The 22,127-nt window shown below is 45.3% G+C and overlaps 1 protein-coding gene across 1 annotated transcript in view; it reads right to left on the reverse strand.

Annotated features, from left to right (window-relative positions):
* SBI1 (Leucine carboxyl methyltransferase) overlaps positions 1–22,127 on the reverse strand; it is an 89,150-nt gene that overhangs the window by 57,283 nt on the left and 9,740 nt on the right. The window contains exon 2 of the mRNA XM_087394382.1: positions 12,944–13,032. Within this exon, the coding sequence (XP_087250508.1) occupies positions 12,944–13,032 (89 nt within the window). The remainder of the gene's footprint in view (positions 1–12,943; positions 13,033–22,127) is intronic.

Consider the following 22,127-nt stretch of genomic DNA (forward strand, 5'->3'; position numbering starts at 1 on the left):
CACCCTGAGCCACTTCTGCCTCCTGGCTGCCTCCTCTGCTGCCTCAACTTCTGCCTCCTGACTGCCTCCTCTGCTGTCCTCTTTTCTGCTCCAGATTTGCCCTCTTTTCTGCCCCAGATCTGCCCCTCCTTTCTGCTCAGATCTGTCCTCCTTTCTGCTCCAGATCTGTCCCCTTTTTCAGCTCCAGATCTGCCCTCTTTTCTGCTCCAGAACAGCCTTTCTTTCTGCTTCAGTTCTGCTCTCCTTTCTGCATCAGATCAGCTCCAATTTCTGCTCCAGATCTGCCTTCTTTTAGCTTCAGATCTGTCCCAACTTCTGCTCCAAGATCTGCCCTCAACTTCTGCTCCAGATCTACCTCCAACTTCCACTCCAAATTCTGTTCTTTCTATTCCAAATCTGCAGCAACCCCTGCATCAGTTGTCTCAGATTTGGTTCAGTTCCAACTTGTGGAGCTAGTGCAGAAGTCCACTACAGTTGTCAGGACTGACGTTTGTTTCCTCCAGAGCTTCTCTCATACTTCTCCCTATCATTCTATTTCTTCCCCTCACCCTGTCTCTGCAACAGCCAAACATGCTTTCACTGATATGACTCGTTTTAACAGGTCTAATTATACCACATGGTCAAATCTTATGCGCCATGTGCTTCATTCTCAAGACCTATGGGAACTCGTTCAAGGTACCGAATCGCCACCTGATCCTCATATTTATCCTCCTCAGGTAGTTCGTTCGTGGCGACATCGTAATGCCACTGCCATTGTTGAAATTATGCAAGGTCTTTTACCTGAATTTCACTCTCAATTACAGCATTTTGATCTTGCCTCTGAGCGATGGGCACATCTCACTGACCGCTATGCAGCTCGAGATCGTACTCGTCGCATCAATCTTGACCATGATCTCCAACAATTCCAGATTCTTGCTGACGATGATCTCAAGGTTAAACTAGCCGATTACCGGCGGTTAGTTGCTGAATTTGCCACAACTGGTCCTCCCAAATCCGAGGATGACCAAGTTACTTTTTTTTTAAATAAACTTCCGCCCAAGTATTTCAGTTTTATGCAACAAATCATTTCTCAACCTTCTCTTCCTACTTTTTATGAGTTTGAATGTCAACTTTTGCGTTATGCTCGTCTTTACTCTCAGGTCCACCAAAAACATAGCATTCCTGCTTCAGAGGGGGCTCTTCTCTCCGGGATTCCAAAAGATCAACCAAGCTCCGGAAAGCCCTCTCCTACTCCTAACCCCTCTAGTAGTAAACCCGCCTGGCACTCCCTTCCCAAAAAGAATAGGTTTTGTCAGCATTGCCAGAGAGTTGGGCATATTGACGATGAATGTCGCTCCAAAGCCAAAGGCCTTCTTCCTCAGCCTCCCACCATGACTCCTCAACCACCCCGTTGGACTCCTCAGCTCCCTACCACAACTCCTCAACCACCCCGTTGGACTCCACAGTCCCCTACCACGACTCCTCAGCCACCTCGTTGGCGTCCTAGGGGTGGTCCTCCTCCTCCTCCTTCGAACACTGGTCTCTGGAGACCCCAGGGCCATGTCACTAATCACTTCACTCCATCTCCTCCCTTTATAACTCCTGAAGGTCTGTCTGACTGGTCCACCGGAGATTCTCTAGACTTCACTTCTCAAGCCTTGATCCATATCACCGAGCTTGACTCCTCCTCTCCTTTATCTGGGTTAGCTTTTCATACTCTTCCATGTGACTCTAAATCTTCTTGGATTGTGGATAGTGGAGCCACTCATCATATGACCCCTCATCCTGATCTCTTCATTTCTCGCCAACCGGCAACAGGGGGAGTTCGGTGTGGCAATAACTCTGTTGCTACTATTCATGGTGTTGGTTCAATAACTTTTGATACTGACAAAGGTCCCAATCTTGCTCAATTGGATCAAGTGTTTTATGTGCCCCAATTAGGGGTCAATCTTCTTTCTGTTCATCAACTTTGCCTCCTTCGTCGCACAGTGCTATTTACAAAGATGCATGTTGACATCATAGATGAGTCCTCGGGACTCCTTCTAGCTCGAGGTGATGCTCAACCTAATGGTCTGTACTTTATAAATCAATTTCTTGCGACTCCCTCCCATTGCGGTTCTGAGTTTCATCGGCTTTACGGTAATGCTACCCTCAAAGATCCAACTGACACAGAACGATTATGGCATTATCGTCTAGGACATTTGTCCTATGACTCTTTATATGAAATGTCTCGGGATCATCTAGTTGATGGCCTACCTAAATTATCGCGCGCTAAAGATATTTGTCATCCCTGTCAATTAGGTAAACAAAGCCGCACTCCTTTTCCTTCTCATTCCACTTCTCGAGCCAGTGAGATTTTGCGTCTAATTCATCTCGATATTAGTGGCAAATCTCCTGTTCCTTCCCTCAATGGTTCACATTATTTCCTCTTAATTGTGGATGATTACTCTCGCTATCAATGGGTGTTTTTCATGAAAGAGAAATCCGACACTTTTTCTTTCTTTGCTACTTGGGCTCGCTTGGTTATGAACCAAACAGGCAAGTCTATTGGGATTGCTCGTAGTGATAATGGTGGTGAATTCATTTCCCAGGCAAGTCTATTGGGATTGCTCGTAGTGATAATGGTGGTGAATTCATTTCCCATGAATTCACTCACTTCCTTCAAGAGCATGGTATCCAACGCCATCTTACATCTCCAAATTCGCCTTCCCAAAATGCTCGTGTCGAACGGCGACAACGTACTGTCATGAACATGGCCCGTTCCATGCTTTTTGCAGCCGAGTTGCCTGAACGTCTCTGGCCCGAAGCCGTCAATACTTCTGTCTATATCCTTAATCGCTGTCCTACTCAACCCATCCTGAACATGATGCCTTTTGAGGCCTTCTATGGCTATCGTCCTTCTATTTCTCATCTTCCTACTGCTCGGTTAACTTCCTTTCGTCTTCTTCTCGCCTTAGCTGCTCATCACCACTGGACTATCTATCAAATGGATGTCAAGAGTGCCTTTCTCAATGGCTACCTTGATGAAGAAGTCTATGTGACTCCCCCACCAGGTTTTTCTCCTCCTGACCATGAAAATAAGGTTTTCCGTCTCCGCAAAGCTCTTTATGGACTCAAACAAGCACCTCGATCATGGTTCCACCAAAAAGACACCTTCCTCAAAACTAATGGTTTTCATTCTACTCCCTTTGATCCAAATTTATATATCCATCATTCGTCAGAGGGGGTCTGCTTTATTTTACTCTATGTCGATGATCTTTTGCTTTTAGGCTCCACTCCCACTACACTTCAGTACATTAAAACTCAACTCAGCATCACTTTTGAAATGACTGATCTCGGTCGGCTCTCCTATTTCTTAGGCATGGAAGTTGTACAACATTCTGGTGGTACTTTTGTTTCTCAACAGAAATATGCTCTTCAACTCCTTGATCAAATCATTCCTCATGAGCCTAAGCTGGCTGCCACTCCCTTAGATCAAACCGTAAAGCTCTCAAAAGACTTGGAGTCTCCTCCCTTTGATGAACATCTCTATCGCCAGGTTGTTGGCAAACTCCTCTAGCTCCTTCACACTCGTCCTGATCTTGCTTACTCCGTCTCTATTCTCAGTCAGTATTTTAATGAACCCAAGCTCACTCATTGGCATGCATGTATTCATATCTTGCGGTTCATTCGTGGTACTTACTCTTATGGTTTACATTTCAGACCAGGACTAGCCCTACAGGGATACACTGATTCCGACTGGGCTGGTGACCCGGACAATCGTCGTTCTCATGGCGGCTATATTTTCTCGTTTGGCTCGGCACCTGTTTCTTGGTCTAGCCGTAAACAAGAGACTGTTGCTGGTTCTTCTACTGAGGCTGAATATCGGGCCTTGTATGATTGTACCACAGAGGCCATATATCTCCGACAGTTTTTGGCAGAATTGCACTTTCCTTGTACTGAACCCACGATCCTCTACGTCGACAACAAAAGTGCCATTGCTCTCGCAGGCAATCCCATTTTTTCCAACCGCACCAAACATATCGGTGTTCACTTTCATTTTACTCGCGAGCAAGTGGAATTAGGTACTATTCGGTTGATCTATGTTCCAGCTGCCGATAATCATGCTGATATTCTTACCAAGCCGGTTAATCGCCCTACTCTTGAGCATCTCTGCCCACGGTTGGGGATTGGTTTACCTCCTCCTCTTTAACAGTATTTTTTTCTCTTTGTGTACTTAAGGAAGTGAACAAATCCCCTGCGAGGGCACTCCTTCAAGTCTTTCTTTTTTGTACCATCATCTGGGCATTTAGTGAAGATGAAAACCTACTCTGTAGGCATCTCCATGTAAATGAAAACCCCCAAAAAAAAAAAAAAAAAAAAAAAGGCTGATGAAGATGATAGATCACTCATGGAACACCTCTTTGCTTCTCCTGTCTGCATTGGACATTGAGAGGGGGTGTTAAGCCAGGCAATCTCCAATTCTCCAGGACCACATAAACAGGTACAAACACCATTGGTGCCTCTCCAAATCCTGTCAAAGAAACCCCGAATCGGAGGCAAACACCACAACCAAAGAAATGTCAAAAAGCCCCGGTTCAGAGGATAAACCAAATTAAAAAAATTATTTAAAAAAATGTTTTTCTGGTCTGACCAGATCTGGCCGACCAGATTGACCTGGTCGGTCAAAACTGACCAGGTCGGTCAACCTGTTGGTTGACCGACTTAAAGCCCCTTCCTATTTAAAGGGGGGGGGCTAGGTATTCATACACAATCTCTCTTCCAGCTCCAGAGGTTCCTGCACACCCTGAGCCACTTCTGCCTCCTGGCTGCCTCCTCTGCTGCCTCAACTTCTGCCTCCTGACTGCCTCCTCTGCTGTCCTCTTTTCTGCTCCAGATTTGCCCTCTTTTCTGCCCCAGATCTGCCCCTCCTTTCTGCTCAGATCTGTCCTCCTTTCTGCTCCAGATCTGTCCCCTTTTTCAGCTCCAGATCTGCCCTCTTTTCTGCTCCAGAACAGCCTTTCTTTCTGCTTCAGTTCTGCTCTCCTTTCTGCATCAGATCAGCTCCAATTTCTGCTCCAGATCTGCCTTCTTTTAGCTTCAGATCTGTCCGAACTTCTGCTCCAAGATCTGCCCTCAACTTCTGCTCCAGATCTACCTCCAACTTCCGCTCCAGATTCTGTTCTTTCTATTCCAAATCTGCAGCAACCCCTGCATCAGTTTGCTGTCTCAGATTTGGTTCAGTTCCAACTTGTGGAGCTAGTGCAGAAGTCCACTACAGTTGTCAGGACTGACGTTTGTTTCCTCCAGAGCTTCTCTCATATCTTCACTTGTACTGAGTTCCGTTTGTGATATATATATCTTCTTCAGCCATTGATTGTCTTCAGTATTGTTTTATTTGTCTCCAAGTATTTTCTTTATAGACATGTGGGCAGAGGCAATGCTACCACATCGCCAGCAAAGCAGCAAAGAAAGGAAGCGTCAAGAGCTGGCATACCTACAGGCAACATGGCTGAATCAGAGAACAAGATCAGACCACATAGGCAGAGCTGGAATGGACAGAAGCAGCAGCAAAGAACAGTTCATGGCTGGGTTAGGTTGTGTGCCCAGCAAAGGGCCCATTGCTGGAGTGAATGGGGCATTTATAGCCCCCAGATCTGGTAGCCCAGGGAAAAGGTCCACTCTGTGGAAAGTCGGCAGGGACTTGTATCGGTCGGCCATTCTAGAGGGGCTGGTCGGCCAGCTACGGAAAGCTAATTTGAGCGCCCGGGGGGGTAGATGGCACTTAGCTCTTGCTAAAACACATGCAGAAAACACAGAAGCTCGCAGAGGAGCATGCAGCCAAGATTGAATGTTAGGCAGCTACAGCTCACCATTAAGCTTCCCGGGCAGCAACTTGGCTGCTGTGTTTGTGAGTTTATTCTTGTGCACACATGTAAATTTGAAGTTGGATCTACATCAGTGTTCCCCTTTGGTTCAAGATTCTTCCATTGGTTCTTGTCATCAAGATGTCAATCATAGATTCTCCGAGAAGATCTCTATTAAAGCTTGAAAACAACCATACAAATCAGCAAAACCGAAAGGTTCTGATCATGGAAAATAAAATAAAACTGGTTGTCAAGAAAAAAAACAGCCTGTTTCCAAAGAACCCAACTCACTGCCTAGGGAATCTCTGTAACGAGGGCTAACAACCATGATGGTGGTCTATACATCCATCAAATACCTCTCACAGTAATGACGTAAAAAAAGCCTGCAGGCCAAGCCTTGCAGAAATGCTCCCACCTTTCGGCGGTTGCTCTAATGTCCTGCCAGATCTCGACAAGGGTAGCCACCGATGAGAACTGTTGGCCTCCCATCACCTGACAGCAACGGGCAATCCAGATGTTCCAAGCAGTGATGTTGGAGACCGTCTCCTATACACGATCTCTGGCGAGATCGGGGGGTGCACATGGGAAAGAGGCGATGCATCATATATGCCTCAATCCTGGAGACATGCTGGCCCTGATCCTGTAGGCTAGAGACTGTATCAATGGAGAAAGATGCCCCCCCCTGTGAGCCACATGACAATCCCCGATGTGAAGTCCCACTGCATCCGCTGTGTACTGGCCATGATCCTAAAAGCCGTTGCCCATATCCTATGCGCTGCTGTGCAACTCCAAAGACAGTGGATTATCGTCTCTTGCACTCTATCTATACAACAAAGACGACCCACATCCACTCTAGCCAAGGGCTGATGGGCAAGCCTCCCTATGCCACCATCCACAAGAAGAAGGATATCTCCCGTGGCCTCAGGCTGGTCCATAAACGAGGCCAAAAGCATGAAATAACCTCATGGGGCACATCTTGCTCAACCCAACAGCACTCCCTCAAGGGGGGTCCAGGTTGCTGCCTCTAGCTGTAAGTGCTGGCCAATGTGAGTAGTATAAGAGAAAAAGGGCTCCTCCACCCTGTCTGAGTGCCCTACTGAAGCATGCCAAAACCACTCTCCCAAGTCCCACTGAATATCCCAAAGAGGCCATCCCTCCCATAGCCAAAGTCAACAATGTGCTCCCAACCTCATACGACTATGTCCGGGTCAATAGTCCAAACCTCGCCCAAACCTCCTGATCTTCTGCCACTCCAGCCCATCCAATACGCATCACCCCCATGAAAAGGGCACCTCCTCCAACCTATCTGAGTGCCCTACTGAAGTGTTGGGGTAAAGGGCAGTGTGCCCACCCACTTGTACAGTGCCCATGTATACTCATATATATATGATAGAGGAATAAGCTGGAGTAGCTTTTGCTCCACCACTTTTGGTGTCTCCTTATCCCTTTGTGTGTGCTCTCCTCTCCCACAACTGGTATCAGAGCCACATTGCATCCTGCTGAGTTTCAGAGGCATCTCGGTTTAGGCACATTGCCATTCTTGAAGCTCCTCACGTCTTGTTTTGAGCATATTTCTTTGCCATTTTGCGGAGCTTGTTCGGAAGCCGTCCAAGAGCTTGTTGAGCAGCTGGTGGTGGCATTTCGGATTGCCTGTGAGCCCTTAAGCTCGTTTATGAGAAGGGTTGTGGAGTCGATCGCCTAGCGTTGGAAGGAGACCGTCGATGGAGATCATCGATGATGTCGTGTGTTGCCAGCTTATGGAGCCGTGGAGCAGCCATAGATCCCCTTGCAAGTGAATCTTGCTCGTCATTGGAGGTGAGGCGTTGCATGGAGGGCTGTAGGGAAGCTCTTTGTAGATGCAGCTGCTGCAGATGGCTCGTGAGCAGGAGAGTATTTCAAGTCTGAGGCACTGATGGAGCCGTGGACACTAGAGGTGCCCTTGAGAGGATGGCACGAAACAGGCTATTTCAAAAGGAAGAGATGTGAGCAAAGGAACAAGAGCATCCCAGCACTAGCAGCAACTCACTGTTGGGGAGCCTGTGGATTGCATGTTTGATGCAGTTGTATGCTTGGGAGATAGCCGGTGTTGCATTTGAGGTCTTGGAGCTGAGCATTGGCTGATTTCGGTCTCTTTGCGGGACATTTTGCAGAAGTACGCCTTGTGGACATTGTGTGGGATATGTGCTTGTGCACTATGCAGCTTCTTTCGGTTGCAGTTGATCTTTGTTAGCTCGTGTTTTCCCGTTTGGCTTGGCTCGGGGATAGGTGTAGGTCTCCCCGAGTGACAGTAGGCTAACAGAGACTCAAGTTAGGAGTTCTCTTGTCAGAGGCCATTGCAGATACTTTTGTCGACTGAGGACACATGCTTTGAAGTCATTTTGACAGTGATTCAATGGACATTTTGATGGTTTTACACCTACATGTATGGTGGTGTTTATGTAAGTTCATTGAACAGCTGAGGAGGATGTATTGTCAGTGATTTGCCGTTGTTTGGAGCACATTTCGGGGCTGTTTTGCCAGTGCTTTTGGGCTATTTTATTGCTGATCTGTGAGTATTCTCGGGGCTGATTTGGTTGGGCATTGTACTTGCCATTTTGCTGGTGTTGCAGTTGACATACACGGTGATCTGCTCGATGTATTTTGACCATTTTTGGGGCTGTTTTGCCGGAGCAGATGACTGCTGTAAAGGGCAGCAAACATTCAAGGAAGCTGCTGTTGCTGTTTTTATGACAAAACAGTCATTTTCAGGACTGAATATCTCTTTCCTGGTGCAGAATTGCACTTTGTGCCAAACTGGAAAGTTGTAGTTCACAAAATATACTACAACTTTGCTTTTGGAAGCAAGTTGATCCGGTATAAGCTGCAGGAGTTACAGCCTCTGCAAAACCACAAAAAGTTGCAGTCTACTGTCTATTTGTGACCAATGTGCAGAAAGCTGTTTTTCAAGTGAGAATATCTGAGAATCCACAATGATTTGGCTCTTGAGGTCAACTGACAAGTTGTAGATCTTTCTACCAGCTACAACTTTGCTGTTTACAACAGGACTTGCTACGAGCAAGATCAGTATTGGACAGTTGGTTGAGGCAGGTTATCATGTCTCTTTGGGTGATCATGCATGGAAGATTGCTAGAGGCAATCTGGTTATGGCTAGGGGATCACAGGTTGGATTCTCTCATGCATTGCATGTATCAGGTGTCCAGGATCAGATGCTTATGATTAGTAAGCAGCCATCAGTTAGTCTATGGTATGCCAGACTTGGACATATGTCTACTGCAGGTATGGAAGCCCTTACAACATTGAGATACATTCCTGTTATGGATGTCTCTCAAATTTTCTATCATGATTGTGATGATGGTTAGCAGTCAGGATCCTCTTTTGTGAGGAAGACAGCCAGTGAGAGGTATGTTGAGCCATTGCAGTTGGTTCATAGTGCAGTTTGTGGGCCTATGCCTACCGTTTCACTGGGTGGCGCCTCTTACTTTGCGACATTTATCGATGCTGCTACAAAGTACATATGGGTATATCCGATTCGTCAAAAGCATGATGTATATGATACATTTCAGCGCTTCTTGGGTAATGCTGAAAATCAGTCAGGAAAGAAGCTATTGAGCTTGATGACTGATGGTGATGCAAAGTTTACATCTCCTAGATTTCAGCATCTATGTGATACACTTGGTATCAATGGGGTGTTAACCACCCCTCATCTTTCTGCTCACGATGCCTTGGCAAAAGGCATAAATCGGATTCTATTGGACAGGATTGGTAGCATACTACGATATGCAGGTCTTACCGAATGCTATTGGGCTGAGGCATGTAAGACAGCTGCATACTTGCTTAATAGGTCACCCAGGAGATCTCTGAATGATAGAGTGCCATTTGACTTCTTGACAGGCAGGGCACCATGTTATGAGCATTTACGTGTGTTTGGCTGCGAGGCTTATGCTCATGGTTCCCGATCGAGGAAGTGTATCTTCCTTGGATACAGTGAGTCCAGTAGGGACTACAGGTTATGGGATTCTTCAACTAGAGAGTTGATATGCAGCCATAATGTCTATTTCAGAGAGGATGCTATGTTTAGACAGCCCAGGACTATGGATAGCAGGAGAGTGGTGTTCCAGGAGGGTGTAAGTGCACTGATACCTCCGAATTCTTTGTAGGGGGAGCCCATATCCCTTGGAGTGGGAGGTTTTTCCCACGGTGAGCAGGTTATAAAGTTGGGACAGCCACGATTACTTCCTGATTTTGGTCAGAGACGGTCACATGTCTCGAGTATTCCACAGGTTTATACTCCTATGGAGATTGTTGATGCATCTTCTATGGACAGTTACAGTTTACTCCTAGGATGCGGAGTGCCTCTTGCAGATGAGGATGAGGCTATGCATGGTGAGGAGGATACCTTGGCTAATGATGCCCGGTATGATCCATTGGCTGGTTATGCCAAGATAGATGTGGTTTCTGCAGTTATTGACTCGGGTCATATTGCGCATGGGCAGGAATCATTGATATGTTTGCTTCGTAAGTGCCTCCATGGCCAGAAGCAATCCCCTCGAGCTTGGCTTCATAGGTTTGATACCGTTATGAGAGCTCAGGATGTGATGCGCAGTGAGACAGGTTATGGTCTCAGTATTCAGGAGGTTACTATCCTTTTGAGGTTACTTGCCATATGGTTCCTTATGGACAGGGATGCTTTGCAGTGGGAGCTGCATGGTCTTGATGATGTTTGTCAGATACTTGGTTGTTTCAGTATGGAGAGGGGGAAGTTACTGAGTACTACATTGCCTGTATTGGCTCCATACTTGAAACATAGCAGGTTTGACGATCACAGATCAGTTGAACAGCAAGTTATGGTTGATATGGCAGCCATAGTACTTCATGCATCCATGACTGTGTTGAGACTTGGTTCTCACATGTTTGCCATTGGGGCTACACTTCCGGTTCTTGCTTCCGTTGCAGTGGGAGTTGGTAGCATGATTATGGCAAATTTTGGCAGTAGGGAAGCGGTTGTGGACATCAGGTCCTTATTGTTACGCTCTAGCCGAGGTAGCATGACCTCGGAAGAATCAGTCGACATTTCCCTTATAGGATCTATCTTTGTAATATATGTGTTTGCGCTTCATGTAAATGATCGGGAGGGATTTAATGTCAAGGTCCTAGGTGAGGGCTGATAGCACCAGACTAGATAGATCTGAGACCAAGGGCCTAGTGCAAAGATTGTGCCTAGGGGCAAGGAATTAAATGCATCCCAAGAGAGGGGTGAAATGTTGCATTAGGAAGGCCCTATATGGATGACATGTGGCATCTAGATCTATCTAGGGATTTGGGGTCTGTCAAGGCTAGTGAGAGAAGATAAGGATGGGGATTTTTACGTGATTTCGATTCAGCTCTCCCTATCTCTTGCTTGAAGCCTTGGCAGAATTGGCTGGGTGGATAATCGTGGTGCTACTCCCGTGATCAGTAGTACAGGTTAGGATAGAGAAATCAGGTAACACTTATACTTCCAGGAGCAGCATGCAGGTGATGCAGGTTGGGTAGACCAGCAGAGGTCTATTGTAGATCATGTGCTTATGGTCACAAGTGGTACAGAGACATTTTCTTTGCACAATGACAGTTCGGGTGCTATGGACTTAGCACAGGAGCACGTGGTGGTGAGAGTTCACTCTCCCAGTGAGATCTGGCATGAGATCTTGGTTGACAGGCATCTACAGCTTGTCATTTTCTATCCTGCAAACCTGATGTCTGCTAGCAACTTATCCTCTATGCACTTTGCACATTGTAAAGTGCCGATGGGCATAGGATGATGGTCTGGTCATCTTGTTTTTCAGCCTATGCTCCAACTTATTCCTCTATCATATATATATGAGTATACATGGGCACTGTACAAGTGGGTGGGCACACTACCCTTTACACCAACAACCTCCCACTTAAAGGCAGTGTGCCTTTAAGGGAGTATAGTACACATATAATACAATCAGCCATAGGCTGAAAAACACTCACATGTGTGCTCTCCTCTCCCACATGAAGCATGCCAAAACCACTCACCCGAGTCCCACTGAATATCCCAAAGAGGCCGGCCCTCCCATAGCCAAAGGCGCCAATGTGCTCCCAACCTCATAAGACTATATCCAGGTCAATAGTCCAGACCTCGCCCTAACGACCCATTATCCTGATCTTCTGCCACTCCAGCCCATCCAATACCACATCCCCCCGATGACCCCTCTCTTTCTCAGCCTGCAAAAGGCCTCCTAGACCCACTCTGTAGTATCTATGGTGGTGATATATTCCCTCTATGAATTCATTTAGAGCTTGCGACGATAGGAATCCATCTTTGTTGGGCTTACATCTCTATTGTATCATCTCTTTATTTAAAGTCACATTTTGGCGGAGAAAGATTACCATGTGAATTCTACCAGTGATCATTCATACATTTAACAACCATCACATTGTTTAGATTTGCTTTCTTAACTTGAAATAGAAGGAACAGTATTTATTTCTATTGTGACTTGCTGGATCACCCAGTAAAAGATTCCAGTTTTTGTGAAAGTTCTTGTCTGTTCTTGTTCACAGCACCTGTCATAATGGCTGTATAACATAATAAATCTGCCATATAAGTTTAATCCCAACCATGAAAAAAATCCTACTTGCTAAATCGTCAAAGCAACAAGTTAAATTGCAATGTGAATTCTACCAGTGATCATTCATACATTTAACAACCATCACATTGTTTAGATTTGCTTTCTTAACTTGAAATAGAAGGAACAGTATTTATTTCTATTGTGACTTGCTGGATCACCCAGTAAAAGATTCCAGTTTTTGTGAAAGTTCTTGTCTGTTCTTGTTCACAGCACCTGTCATAATGGCTGTATAGCATAATAAATCTGCCATATAAGTTTAATCCCAACCATGAAAAAAATCCTACTTGCTAAATCGTCAAAGCAACAAGTTAAATTGCAAATTACAGATATATGAGTGTGAACAAGATTGGCCCTGTGAAGGTTTTGACAAAAAGATGGCATAAAATAACATCATTGAAGACCAAGAGTGAGAAAAGCACATTAAAGAAGAAGCGACATTGCAAGCAGTTGGGAAAAAAAATGGTTTGCCAGTATTTTGTAACTTACCACGGTTGATAATAGGTGATCTCTTAAGTGGCCGTCGAACAAAAAATTGCACATATTTGTCTACAATGTAACCTTTCTTCACACATGATCTGTTACAAAAACAATAAGATAATTACCATAATTTTTTCTTACATTCAGCAGATATATGGATTACAGAATCAAAATTTTGAAACCACGAAAAGTTACAAATTTGAATATGGATCTAATTTCCTTCACGATCTGGAAGAACTGAATTGTACTTATACCACAAAGTTGGATGGCAAAGACATCTGACTGATGGCTCCAAGCCGAATGTCAAAGCTTTCAAGTACAGTTTCAAAAGCAAAGGCTATCCGCTATGCCAACCAAGTACTAGGAAGATTATTATCAGTAGGGATGTTGTCTTTACCAAAAATTATGTGATGCCATCGCTGGACAGTCAAAAACAGCCAACCATTGTTGATTCTGATGTCTTTGATACATTACTGCCCTTGTTCAAGTCTGCTTCAGACTATGATGAGTCCGTGGAGGCTCCAACTCAGCCACTAGCAGGTGATTTACAGCATTCTTATTTTCAGCCTGAATTCTTCAACATTAAGCTACCACAAAACAAGCAGTGACTGAAGAGAGGGCTGTTATAAGGCAACAAAAAGCAGTCCCTAGGTGGCTGTTAAATACATTAAAGGACAGTAAACAAGCTGAGCCTTTGTCTGGCCGTACAAGAGCAGCTTCTCGTCACATGCAAGGACACTTCGTGGACATTGCATTGATTGCTACAGCTTGGAATGAAGAGCCACTATGTCACAAGGATGCCTTTGTTGGATGGAAGGTATGAAATCTTAGTGAGACTCAATTCAACACAATGGCAGTTGGGATCGTGTGATCTGCCTAAAGGCAAGCGTGCTATAGGCACCAAGTGGATACATAGACTCAAAAGGACAGCTGACGGTAGAGTTGACTACTACAAAGCCCATCTCAGAAGTTTGGCATTGATTCTAAGGAGTGGGACATTAATTTTGGGGAGACATTTGCACACACTTCATGCATTACTACTATTAGGTATGCCATTGCTATTGCAGCCCATCATCATGGGCAATTGCATCGACTCGATATCAAAACGGCTTTCCTTCATGGAGGCTTGCATGAGGACAGGTATGTCTCTCAACCTTCTGGTCTTGAGATCAAAGGATCTGAAATTAGATATGCCATTTGCACGAATCCCTTATGGTTTGAAGCAGGCACCCCGGGCTTGGTATGCCAAGGTACATGCTCATCTTATCAACATGGATTTTCAGAACAGTCCTACAGAGAGCACTCTTCGTGTCTGCAGCAGATTTTATTCTATATATTGATGATACGCTTGTGACTGCACCTTACACTCAAGCATATGCAGCCTTTTAACACTGATTTGCAGCAGTCATTTGAAATGACAGATTTGAGCCAGCTTCAATACTATCTTGGCATTCAGTTTGCTCATGTTGAGGGGTGTCTTATAATGAGCCAGTCCAAATGCATTGGACACAGATTTCAATTTGAGGATTGTAAACTAGTTTCTACTCCCGTGGAGTCTGGTTTCGGTTTCTCCTTGGATGATGCCACTAAGCCTTTTCAGACTGCTCTCTATCAGCAAGATTTTGGATGCTTGATATATTTGTGTCACACAGGGCCTGATCTTCAGTATGATGTTTCCCAGTTGAGGAGAGTCATGCATAGTCCCATGACACAGCATTGGTAGGCAACAGTAGGTTGAGCCCTTTCCCTTGAGAATACGAATGAGCATGAACAACTCATTGATGTCGAGGCCAAACAAAGACGGTGACAAAGGACAACCTTGTTTCGTCCATCCTAACACGGTGAGACCCATTCTTGAGACCCTCTCATACAGTACCACAACTACCGCAAAGGTCTCCCCATAACTTATATAGTCTCTTGATCAAGCATTGACAAGCACAGGGTACAATGCCTTTGTGGAATCAATTAGACAGCAATTAACCTCGGATTTTTTGCCATGTCCACCTTAGTTCTCATCTTGACGGTGGAAACACGGTCCAATGTAGATATTTGCAACAAAAACCTCATGTCATATTTGTTTGGATCCATGGGTACCCTCGTATTGGATGGGTATGATGGAACTTTATATCCAAGGTGAAAGACAAGAAAAAAATCACTGCCCAAGTGTTGGAAATAGAGGATAGAATCACTCACACCTCACACTCCTGATCGCAGCTCAAACAACACTCAAAGAGAAGGGGTGAGAAAGATAGCAAACCGTGAAACACGGGGTTGTTGGCGATCGCTAATGCAACTCTGGTCGTCACACATAACCACCATCACATCTTCTTGGGCCACATTCATGTCCTCCAAAATACACCTGAGCCACAATGCTTCGCATGCCGCTGTACAAGCAGCCCTGTACTCTGTCTCTACAAATGAAAGGGCGACAGTAGGTTGTTTCTTACTCAGCCATGACACAGCTCCTAATGAGAGTAAGAAACAGTATCTAGAGGTCGATCTTCAAGTATCAATATTGTTGGGGTAAAGGCACATTGCCTACCCTTATATTAAAGAATTAAAGTTAGGACACCTATGACTGTCTTAAGACAGTCATAGGGTAAACCTAATCCTAATAAAACTTAAGTGAGTTTGTGGTGTGACTCACTCATCTCTTCACACCCGCAATAGTGTGTCTCTCACTCTCACTCTCTTGCTCTCTTCCCACTTTACTTCCCTCTCAACTGGTATCAGAGCTCTCCTCTCCCTAGCTTCCTCCTCTCCCTAGCTTTCTCTCCCTTTTCCGTACGGACGTACGGGCAGCGCCGTACGACCGTACGTCGTCCGTACAGTTGTACGGACGAACTGCGACAGCAGCAGGCGGGCGGTGCAGACCAGTCGACGGCGCGGGAGCTGAACGGCGACGGCGCGGTGCAGTTCAGGGCGCAGGCGGCGTTTTTTGCGCAGGCGGCGCATTTGGCAGATAGCTGCAGCTCCTGGTAACCAGCACTGTGTGGGCTGTGTCGAGGGCAGCTCCAGGGCGGCCTGCATCAGGCAGTGGTACAGAGCGGCGAACCTACACCAAGGACTGCCGTACAGTCGTACGGATTTCCGTACAGCTGTACGGACGACGCCGCCACACCCACAGGAAGCTACACAGTCTTTTGTTCTCGATCTGTGTACAGCAGGGAGGTACACATTCTTGGGATCTTTGTCCAAAATTTTTTTTTGGGGAAGTGTGCTGCTGCAAGGACACAAGTACAGCAGGACAGCCGGAGTTTCTATGCATTTACTGAGGAAAAATCTCAGTTTTGGGTGAAATTATCAAAGGGCTTTTGCCTAGATGTGTTTGCAGTCTATGCCTTGAGGCAGTGTGTAGCCAGGGAGCACACATTTGCTTTATTTCCGCAGTGCATTTGGTGACATTTGTTGCAGGTCACATTCTTTGTACACACTCTGAAAATCTCAGTTGAGCCACGCTTGGTCAGGGCGCATCGAGTTTACTCGGTCCCTAACTGCCCATCGTTGACAGTGCTCAAAAGATTTTCTTCTGGGTGTTTGTACTTTGTGGTTTGTGTTGTTACTGAGTACACAGAGGCAGTCTATGCTTTGCACATTGTCAGGTACAAGAGTCAGAGAGATTTTCATATTGCTTGCTACCTCATTGTTGAGGTGTTCTCCACTTGATTCAGGTGTCAGATCAAGGGGCTTCTGCCCGGACTTTGTTTGATTGCACTTGGGTCACCAACAGAGATCTTCAGATGCATTTTCTCCCCTTGGTATAAGGGTGATTGCTTGGGATTTATCCCATTTACTGTTGCAGGTTTTGTAACAGGCTGAAGAGTCATTTACTGTTTTTGGGGTGTTAGTCAAGTATTTTCTGCAATTTGAGACAGTGACATACCTCATCTGAGGTGGGAGAAGTGATCAGTACAGTCAGTACAGTCAGTACAGCAGTGTTTACAGCAGTCTGAGTGGTTTTGTCAGATAATTATGCACTGTTAAGCTCTTGTTGAGCAGCAGCAGCAGTCTGAAATTACTGTTTTTTATGCCTCTTTGAGCTCAGAACAGTTTGTCAGAAGGTACAGTACTTGCAGGGACATTTACTGTTTTGCTGCAGATTTTACTGACAGTAAAAACAGCACTTTTGAGAGTGCTACTGGCTCTTGAATAGAGCAGACTTTTCTGAGAAATCAGAACTTTATTATTCAGTCTTTTTACTTCCAGGGAGTCAGGTACTTTCCTCATCTGATATGGCATCAGGAGGAGGTGATTCTTCAATTCTGAACATAAAGAAACTGGAAGGAGCACATAACTATGCATTATGGGCAGAACAGTGCTTGAATGTTCTTCTGTTAAAGAAGATTGCTAAGCCCATAAGGGTAAAGGGTGTCAAGCCATCTGATATGGCAGCTGATGATTGGGAAGAGCTTGATTTGTCTGCGAGGGCAGCTATTATGCTCACTATTTCAGACACTCTTGTGTTCAATGTACAGGCTGAAAAGACCTCTTATGGTCTATGGCAGAGACTAGAGGAATTGTATGCCCAAAAGAGCTCAGCCAGTAAGGTTTATTGGCTGAAGAAGCTGGTCGATCTTCGCATGAAGGAAGGTACAGCTATGACCTCACACTTGAGTGAGTTCAATGCTATCTTTACACAGCTGATTGCACAGGGGTTGAATCTTGATGAGGAGTTCAAGGCCACTTTCTTGTTGTGTACCCTCCCTGAGAGTTGGGACACTTTCAAGACCACCCTGTCTAATTCGAATATTACTCTTATGTATGCTGATGTAGAGAGCTCTCTTCTTATGGAGGAGATGAGCAGGAAGAATAATGCGGGCAGCAAGTCTTCAAATGCTTTGCAGGTACAGGATAGAGGCAGGACTCAGCAGAAGGGGAAATCTGCTAGTAAGTCCAAATCCCGCAGTCAGTCCCGTGGCAAAAAGGACATTGAATGCTTTTATTGTGGCAAGAAGGGACATGTGAAGTCGAAGTGCTTCAAGTTCATACGGGATCAGAAAGCCAAGAAGGCTGAATCACAGGATGCAGGAAATGCAAGCAAAGGCAAAGGCAAGGCCACGCTAGTTGAATTAGATGCAGTGAATGTTGCAGCAGAGGACAGTGACAGTGACATACATGATGTTTTATGCTCTTCTGCTGTAATAGCACATGCTTTGGTTATTGATGGCCATAACATGCACACCTGGCTCTTGGATTCAGGTGCCTCTTTTCATGTTACACCTCACAGGGAGTGGTTTACTTCCTACACAGGTACTCATGGAGTTGTTCATCTTGGGAACAACTATGCATGTCAAATTGCAGGGATTGGCAGTATAAAGATAGTATTTCCTGATGGACAGTCATTTATGCTTGATGGTTTTCGCCATGTGCCGGAAATCAAGAAAAATCTCATTAGCACTGGCTTATTAGATGACAGTGGTTACCACACCACATTTGGGGATTCCAAATGGGTGATTACTGATGGCCAGACAGTAGTGGCTGAGGGTTTTAAGAGTGATACCTTGTACCCTCTTTATGTTTCCAGTGTCGGTAATCATGTTGTTGCCATAACCGAGCTGCCAAAGGTTTCATTGTGGCATAGCCGGTTGGGACACATGTCTGTTAAAGGAATGAAAGAACTGTCACGTTTGGGTTATCTGCCATCTCTTTCATTTTCAGATTTGCCTACTTGTGATCATTGCATATTTGGCAAGCATTCTGTGACTCCTCATAAGAGGAGGACTCCCCAGAATAGAGCACCACTTGATCTAGTGCACACTGATTTGTGTGAGATGCCACAGTTATCACTAGGGGGTGCCAAATATTTTATTACTTTCATTGATGATGCTACACGTAAGGTGTGGGTCTATTTCTTGAAGCATAAGGGAGATGCCCTAAATGCTTTCAAGAGGTTTGTCGCTCAGGTTGAAAATCGGACAGGTCGTAGGCTGAAATGCCTCAGATCCGATAATGGGGGTGAGTATGTGTCACATGCTTTTGTGCAGTTTTGCCAAGCTAAGGGCATCAAACAGGAACTCACAGCCCCTCATAATGCATCTCAAAATGGTGCAAGTGAGCGGATGAATCGAACTGTTCAGGAGAAGGTTCGATGTATGTTGTCTTATGCTGCATTACCCCATGGCTTTTGGGCAGAAGCCGTGCAAACAGCAATTCACATTATTAACAGGTCACCAAATAAGGCTTTGGAGTTGAAAGTGCCAGAGGAGGTGTGGTCTGGCAAGCCACCCTCATATAAGCACTTACGGGTATTTGGCTGCGAGTGCTTTGCTCATGTACGCAAAGATCTACGCACCAAACTGGATCCAAAGTCTATCAGATGCATCTTTATGGGATATGGTGATGAAGGTGAAATGGGGTACAGATTATGGGATCCCGTTAAACGGAAGATTATACGCAGCAATGATGTCATCTTTAAAGAAGATAGTGTACACAAGGAACCCGTGCAACCTGTGGAATACAGGAGGGTTATTTATGATGATGTTGGACAGCACAGATTGCCCATTTATATGCAGCAGCAGGCTGCTGCAGATCACCCTGTTCAAGAGGGTATACAGGCTGAAAATCAGCCAGAAAATTTTGCCAATAATGCACCACTGGATGTGCCAACAGATGGGGCTGTAGAACAGCCAGATACGGTGGTACAGCCACCTGTTATGCATGAAGAACAGGCTGGACAGCAGCCTAATCCGGAACAGTTTGTTAGGAGGAGCACCCGTGCACAACGGCCTCCTGCCAGGTTTGTTCCAGGAGCCAATAATGTGGCTGATTTTATCATGCTAACAGATTGTGGTGAGCCTTCCAGCTTCAAGGAAGCTATGGGAAGATCAGAGAAAAAGAAGTGGGAGAAAGCCATGCAGTCAGAAATGGACTCTCTACTTCAGAATGATACATGGGACTTGGTGCAGTTACCTGCAGGCAGAAAAGTTTTGCCATGTAAGTGGGTTTACAAAGTCAAAGTGGATTCCAATGCTTTACCGAGGTATAAGGCCAGATTGGTTGCCAAGGGATTTAAGCAGGAGAAGGGCATTGATTTTGATGAGATTTTTTCCCCTGTAGTCAAGATGACTACTTTGAGAGCAGTGTTGGCTCTTGTTGCTCATGCTGACATGGATTTATGTCAGATGGATGTGAAGACAGCTTTTCTTCACGGAGATCTCCATGATGAGATCTATATGAGTCAGCCAGAGGGATATGCTGTTAAAGGGAAAGAGCAGCTTGTGTGTAAGCTCAAAAGGAGCTTGTATGGACTCAAGCAGGCACCAAGAGAATGGTACAAGAAGTTTGATGCATTCATGCAGTCCCAAGGGTATCATAGGTGTGAGACCGATCATTGCTTATACACCAAACGGGCAAAGGATGGCAGTTTGATGCTACTCATTCTATATGTGGATGACATGCTTATTGCCAGTAAATCTCAGCATGAGATTAGTGCTTTGAAGAAACAACTGCATAAGTCTTTTGACATGAAAGACTTGGGTGATGCAAATCATATTCTTGGCATGCGTATTACTCGTGACAGGTCCAAGGGACTTTTGTTTCTGTCACAGAAAGAGTACATTGACAAAGTACTGCAGAGATTTAAAATGGAGGGGGGAAAGTCCATTAGTACCCCGTTGCCTCCACATTTAAAACTCAGCAGTAAGGACAGCCCCAGATCAGATGATGATAAGGCTGAAATGGCCAAGGTTCCGTATGCATCTGCAGTTGGATCTTTGATGTATGCCATGGTTGCCACTCGTCCGGATATTGCTTTTGCGGTGGGAGTCATCAGCAGGTATATGGCAAATCCAGGCAAGCAGCATTGGGAAGCAGTGAAAGGTGTCTTGAGGTATCTCAAAGGTACCAAAGACTTGTGCATATGCTATGGTAGGCAGGATGCATTGGTGCATGGTTTTACAGATTCAGACTATGCAGGGAATGCAGATAACCGGAAGTCTACTACCGGTTATATTTTTACATTTGCAGGAGGTGCTATATCATGGGTGTCTCGGTTGCAGAAATGCGTTGCACTATCAACCACAGAAGCTGAATATGTTGCAGCCACTGAGGCTTGCAAGGAAGCAATATGGCTTACTCGGCTGGTGGGAGATTTGGGCATTACAGGCGATATGCCAGTTCTGCATTGTGATAGTCAGAGTGCTATCATGTTGGCAAAGAATCCGGTCTTTCATCAGAAGACCAAGCACATAGAAGTGAAATATCATTTCATCAGGGAGGTACTGGAAGACAAGCGTCTTGAGCTTGTGAAAGTACATACTGATGATAATCCTGCAGATTTGCTAACTAAGAGCTTGCCTACAGAGCGGTTTGCACATTGCCGCCACATCATGGGATTAGGATGAGACCATTCTTACTTTATGGTCTTGTATACAGTAACTGTATATTGCTGTATTTTTATTCTTTTCTCCCCTTTAGGCACATTGGCCTTTAGGTGGGAGGTTGTTGGGGTAAAGGCACATTGCCTACCCTTATATTAAAGAATTAAAGTTAGGACACCTATGACTGTCTTAAGACAGTCATAGGGTAAACCTAATCCTAATAAAACTTAAGTGAGTTTGTGGTGTGACTCACTCATCTCTTCACACCCGCAATAGTGTGTCTCTCACTCTCACTCTCTTGCTCTCTTCCCACTTTACTTCCCTCTCAAATATCACCTGCCCAATCACTATCGCAGAAACCTCCCAACTCAATGCCTCTTGTCGTATAAGTGATGCCGTAGGTGTAGGTAGCCTTCAAGTACCTTAGCAACCCTCATACCTGCGTCCCAATGGGCTTCTTGGGTGTGGCGGAGAACTGACAGAGCAATCCAACTGCGTAGGAAATATCCAGTCTAGTATTGGTGAGGTAAAGCAAACTCCCCACCATGCGTCAATACAGTGATGAATCAACCGGCTGAGATGGATCACGCACACTCAGCTTCAGACCAGTTTCCATGGGAGTCACTGCTGCTTTGCAATTTTCCATCTGAAAGCGTTTGAGCAATTCCCTGCAATATTTCTCCTATGAAATAAAGATACAGCTATTTTGTTACGCTCTAGCCGAGGTAGCGTGACCTTGGAAGAATCAGTCGACATTTCCCTTAAAGGATCTATCTTTGTAAATATATTTGTTTGCGCTTCATGTAAATGATCACGAGGGAATTAATGTCAAGGTCTTAGGTGAGGGCTGATAGCACCAGACTAGGTAGATCTAA

Source organism: Dipteris shenzhenensis, chromosome 2 (assembly GCF_047967505.1).
Source record: "Dipteris shenzhenensis isolate YYH24624 ecotype China chromosome 2, Dip_SZ_1.0, whole genome shotgun sequence".
Lineage (NCBI taxonomy): Eukaryota > Viridiplantae > Streptophyta > Polypodiopsida > Gleicheniales > Dipteridaceae > Dipteris > Dipteris shenzhenensis.